The following is a 6,067-nucleotide window of genomic DNA, read 5'->3' as shown; positions in this document are numbered from 1 at the left end:
ACGACTAGTTACCCACCTTGGCAGTTCCAGCTACCCTGTGTTGAGATGCATGTAACCTGTTTGATGAAATGTGTGAAAGGCTAGGCAATATCATAATGATTGATGTAATAAATGTGAAAGTTTAGCTGGTACTGAATGGAAAATTACCCCTTCGATATAATCTTAAGTGCCACTCAAGTTGCTCGGCTTCAATTGAATATATCTACGTGTTATTTTACTAATTATTAATTTTATGCGCAGAATTTGGTACTGATCATCGACTTGGAAAACTTGGGGATGGTATCCGCCTTTGTAAGTTTTTCTACCTTCTCGGATTATTTATATGTAGCTTATTCTGTTGAATTTCCATCTGACAATAGTCTGCATTTCTCTGTCTCGTATACCGAGGTATTTAAGTCTCACTGCCGGTGATCAAGGATATGCATCACAAGACAATAGAGTAATATAGATATCTTTCCTCTTAAATATTTTCTAACTAGGTTGAATGGTTTCTATTTTAAAAAAACAGGGGCAAGTATTAATCCAGACCTTATCTTTGCTGTTTTTCTTCCTGCTCTTCTCTTTGAGAGCTCCTTCTTGATGGAAGTACACCAAATCAAGGTTTGTCCTTTATAGTTTTCTTACAAGCCTGATTCGTGTGTTTCTAACCCTAATTCCTATAGTTCGTTTTACCCTACTTTACCTCCTCTCTACTCCACTTCGAAAGGAATAGGCCCTTGCTGTAAGAAATATATGAACGAACTGTTACACTTTTCATTCCCAACTGGTATTATTTAAGAAAGTACTAATTGATTTTGAACGGTTCAGTTCAATGTACTGTCCTAGGGGTTCACCGATGTCTCGTGAGATGTTCTGATACTGGTGTCAAATCAGTAACACATCCCTTGAATCAATTCCAATCCATGCCTAGTAAAACCATTTATAAGTGCTTTGTAAAATAATTTTGTTGGTTGGTGATCAAGTGGAAATTGCAAATTCGTAAGTGCCTTGTAAAACCACTAAAAATGAGTACGATTGGTCGTTAAACTAAATTGTCAATTGATGTACTTCCATAAGTTAATATTCTCATTCCACTAACAAAACTGTCCAATCATTCAAGATTCCAAGGATAAATAAAATTTTCGAAATATTAACTTGTACAACAGGGGAACCTTTACCTACTCTTATACTGGGTGGTATCTTACTATCTTACCAACCGCGCTACTGTTTCCATAAATATTATTTGGAATCATACATACGATTGATCGATGTGATATTTGAACGGGCTTCTCCTTCGTAGGCAACCACCACTTGACTGATTCTCTGTACAAATCACAACCGTGTCATCAATGTTAGATCAACTCAAATGAATACAACAGAAATTATATATTTGCAACAGCTAAGAAGAAGAGGAGTAAGATTTGAACGTAAGCTCCAGACCTTAAGTTCGAAAGAAGAGTCAAATATGCTTTACTAAACCCTAATACTATAATCAATGAAAACACCCAACCTTTGTTTTTAATTGGTTACCACCAAACTAAGCTGACTTCACAACTGAAAGAAACATGTTATCTAATATGCATTACCTACAACCATCAAGGTGGTTGTATTAACTTAGTTTTATAATATCACACAAAAATTTCAACGAATAAAGCTAAAATGATTGTGGAACTTAATCAACTATTACATGATGAAGGTTCAACTCTGCACGGCAAATAATGCAGTGGGGGATAGCAGATATTGTAATATTTCAAATTAACAACCTTGAGGGGAATGTATCGCCAACATTTTGCATAGCCATCAGGGAGGTTTCTTGATCAGATGATATAATATTGAGGACGGTTTTTTCAGGGTTTGGTATTGTATTTTGTCAACCAGTTAGAAATGTCTCCTTTACTAGCTTTGTTCAAATGGAAACACCAAGTTGTTGTATTTTTCCCTGTAAGTTGTAATCAGACATTAGTCTGACAAGCAAAGAAAAGGATAAAGCTTATTTATTTTATCGTGCCTGGATGAACATAAGAAACTCAAAACTTGAACGAACAAGATGTAAGAATATATAGACGTGATGTCCAATGCTTGACTCCTAAGGAGCATCGACTCATCAATTTTACCGAATCTTTTATGATATCAACTTAGAAGCAATTAATGTAATGGAAGAATAAGATAGGGAATATCATTTAAAATGAAAAGGCCATATCAAAGTGTCGTGCCAACATGAAGAAGGAAATCAGTCGTAATCATCATTTAAAAAAAAAAGTTGTTCGCACTAATTCTTTAACTAAGTTTTCATTTAGCTTTTTGATTATAAATTCTAGCTAATAATGCATTAAGGTTTCATTCATCACCTAAATTATAAGCTTTCATTTGTTGAGTATTTCTCCAAATATCATCACCGATCGTTTTTGTTTCTAATGGGGGAGTATTTCGACTCGAACTGTCCGAAAATTTACGTGCAAACTTTTGAAGATGAACAAATTGTCAATCTTGATGTCAAGATTATAGGAGACCCAACTTTGGTTCCTCCAGCGGAGGAGACACCAACGGGTATATACTTCTTGGCTAACATCGACAGGGGAGCTGACATGATTCAAACTATTCATTGTTTTAGCAAAACATTTGATGGAAAGGGTTCAGGTGCAGCTCAAGCCTTGAAAGATGGCTTAGCGAAAGTTCTTGTTTACTACTATCCAATTGCTGGACGTCTCACGTTGAGTGAGAAAAATAAGTTCGCAATCGATTGCAGGGGCGAAGGTGCTCTTTTTATTGAGGCTGAGGCCGACTGTATGCTGGAAGAGATGGGTGACTTGACGCAACCCAATCCTGCTACTTTTAAGAAGCTTGTTTATGGGAATCCTGGTCCAGTAAACATACATGAAAATCCTCCTCTGCTTGTGGCTCAGGTATATAATACATGGCGCTTGTTATTTTTACCAAATTCTTCATCAACTCATCTTTATACTGAGTGTTACGTATTATTCAGAGATTTACTTCTTCTAATTTTCTTACTATTGTATGAAGGTGACCAAATTCAAGTGTGGAGGATTTGTTCTTGGACTAAGCCAGAATCACACAGTATTTGATGGAATAGGTGCAATGGAGTTTGTCAATTCATGGGGTGAAGTTACTAGAGGAGTACCAATGACAAAACCACCGTTCCTAGATCGAACCTTACTCAAAGCACGAACCCCACTTAAGACACAATTCACTCATATACTCGAGGAAATCGTAGACATCTCAAACAATGAGGCTCTTTGGGAAGTAGAAAAGCTCCTTAATAAATCCTTCATTTTTCACCCCGACAAGCTAGAAAAACTAAGAGAAAAAGCCATGGAAGATGGGATTCTGAAAAAATGTACCACTTTCGAAGTACTTACTTCTTTCATGTTGAGAGCGAGAACTAAATCATTAGGACTTCATCCTGACCAACAAGTAAGGCTACTCTTTCCTGTTGATGCTCGGTCTAGATTTGAGCCGCCGTTACCAAAAGGTTATTTTGGCAATGCAATCGCGTTAAAGAACTGTCAGTGCAGCGTGAGGGAGATGCTAGATAGTCCATTGTCATCAACAATACAGCGAATCCAACAATTGATTAGGTTGGTTACAAATGAATACATGAGATCGACCATAGATTCCTTAGAAGAACATGAACGACCGTTACCTAAAGCTCATACCCTATTTATAAGTGTTTGGACTAGGATAGGATTCCATACTATGGATTTTGGTTGGGGAGAGCCTATTTTCTCAGGCCCTCCAACGTTACCAACAAATGTAGTCTTTTTCTTGGCTCACGGGGAAGAAAGGAAAGGCATAAACTTGTGTCTAAGTCTGCCTGTTTCAGCCATGAAGATCTTTGAAGAAACAATAACTACAATTGAGTAGAATCGAGAGGAAAATATTTTATCTATATGTAATTATCTCAACAACAACAAAGATGTTGATTATTATTTGTTATGCATGATTGGGTATAATTTTATGCTTTTGTATTTAACTATAGTTATACTTGATTCTAAATATATTGTATTCTTTGAATTCGGGTTTCTTTACATAAAGTGACATACAGGTATCAACAGATTGTTCCTTTGATTATAATTCAAAATGCAGTAAACAAATTGTATTATACTTACCGATCAAAAATATAAATAAATTGTATTATACTCCAATACTACCCTTACTGTTATTATTTGAGTACAGTTTTTTTCTTGGCTGACGGGAAAGAGATGAATGGCATAAATTTGTGCCTTCGTTGAAATGAATCTAGACAGCCTTTCCTTGTACACCCGTGCTTTCAATCATTGACTCGTAACATGTCTATGACAAAAAAAAAAAACATGTCAATGATTTTTTTCACTTTGGTCTTTGTTGGAGATTAAAGGTGAAATAACAAAGACAGTAAGAAATTGAAGTTGCAAGAACTGATATGAAAATAATTTTTTTTTTTTTTTTTTTTTTTTTGGTATATGAAAAATAATTAGATGAGCAGAGAGCCGCCTGTTTTACAAATTGTCGTTAACGCAATAGTAAGCAAGAGGTACATTTCAAGAATGAGTGAACCTTAATGAACTTTAGGTCCTAAGTTCAAGACTCACCGAAAGTATGAAAAACCAAACATATTTCTATTTTCTCAAGGAGTATTTGTTAGAATGTTTCGTTATATTTGTTGATTTGATATCAAATGAAAGTTTATATTTGTTTGTTTTTCCAGAAACTTGTTTGTGTCTGTGTGATCTCTAGAGTTTTTAATGGTTCTGATCGAGTAGCTTTACGAAGCAACCCAGTTATTTACTGGCGTCCCATTCACTGAAATTTCACTAAGTCATTTGCACAAAATTTGTGTTATTGTGGTCTTAGAAGTTCTTTGATTGTATAAAATGCTATCTTTATAATCAAACTGCTTTTGCTACTAAGACCAGGTCTAGAATTAATCACTACGGGAAAAATATACATCTACAACTGGAGATTTACAACACTTCGCTATACATCGTAGAAAGTCCTATGTTTTACAACTGGTTTCAAAGAAAGAGTTGTCGTATATCATCACTACCAACCCTTAGGAACAAGGGGTTGCGCTAAGAAAACAAACGACAACTCCTTTAGCAAAACTGTTGTGACGACATTTAGGTATAACAACTTTGTTTCATAAGTGTAGTGACTTAGCGTATCACAATTCTCACAAGTGTTGTTGAAGAACACAAAAATATGATAATGAAAAATACGTTAGAGGGGAGATTCGAACATGAACCTAATGCATGGATGTATAGCTCATCAACCATCCTTACAGTTCACAAGTTTGGGTTTTTCTTTTTTTTTAATAGAAACGTATAACGACACTTATAAGTGTTGTTGAAGTTAAAATATAGAATGTGGGAAAAAATTAGGTTTGGGGGATTCGACCCTGAGCCTCCTATATGGAAGTCTACACCACTAACCATACCTACACTATCACAAGTTCTGTAAAGTTGGTGGTTCTTTAATATACTATTATGACAACCCTTCATAAGCGTTGTAAAACAAAATATAATGCGCAAAGCCGACTGAGCCACAAAGAGCGCGAAGCATTCTCTGTAACCATATCATTCTTCTCTGTAAATAATCACATACATTCTATAAGACCACCCGCTTTAAGCAAAGCATGCAACTGGGGAATTATGGCAAAAGTATACCATCAAACAAACAAATATTCTGAAAAACATTACCATCTTCAAACCGATATTCACACACAAATGATGATAACAAAAGCAGCCCTGAATTACCAACAATAGAACATAGAGTTTGATAAGTGATAAATACACAAGCCAATACAGAACTAACACTCAGCTGTAGCAAGAAACTTGAGAATAGCAGGAAACTCATACAGAACTACACACTCAGCTGTAGCAAGAAACTTGAGAATAGCAGTTGAAGTAGATTACTGAGAAGGCAAATAACACCAAATATTGCTAAAGTAAGAATACAATACCGTAAAAACAATAAACTACTGATCTAACTTGTGAACTTCTTTTTCTTCTTCTTTTGTTCTTCTTCTTTGTCGGAACCACTATGGTATATTCCCCATCTTCTCTTAAGTAACTCTCGTTCTCGTCATCCA

The 6,067-nt window shown here is 35.4% G+C and overlaps 1 protein-coding gene across 1 annotated transcript; it reads left to right on the top strand.

The window, feature by feature from the left end:
• Positions 1 to 945: 945 nt before the first annotated feature.
• On the top strand, positions 946 to 4,011 carry LOC113326609 (omega-hydroxypalmitate O-feruloyl transferase-like). Its single transcript, XM_026574306.1, has 2 exons — positions 946 to 2,882; positions 3,001 to 4,011. The coding sequence occupies exons 1-2, from the start codon at positions 2,394 to 2,396 to the stop codon at positions 3,859 to 3,861; spliced, it is 1,350 nt and encodes a 449-aa protein (XP_026430091.1). The 5' UTR covers positions 946 to 2,393; the 3' UTR covers positions 3,862 to 4,011.
• The last annotated feature ends 2,056 nt before the right edge of the window (positions 4,012 to 6,067 follow it).

The sequence above is a fragment of the Papaver somniferum genome, unplaced genomic scaffold (assembly GCF_003573695.1).
Source record: "Papaver somniferum cultivar HN1 unplaced genomic scaffold, ASM357369v1 unplaced-scaffold_10, whole genome shotgun sequence".
Classification (NCBI taxonomy): domain Eukaryota; kingdom Viridiplantae; phylum Streptophyta; class Magnoliopsida; order Ranunculales; family Papaveraceae; genus Papaver; species Papaver somniferum.
Note: the sequence above shows the minus strand (reverse complement) of the source record. Positions and strands in the feature narration are given on the sequence as shown.

Coding starts and splice junctions, on each gene's coding strand:
- LOC113326609 (XM_026574306.1), top strand. CDS start 2,394: ATGGGGGAGTATTTCGACTCGAACTGTCCGAAAATTTACGTGCAAACT. Junction 2,883..3,000: donor CTCCTCTGCTTGTGGCTCAG/GTATATAATACA, acceptor TATTGTATGAAG/GTGACCAAATTCAAGTGTGG.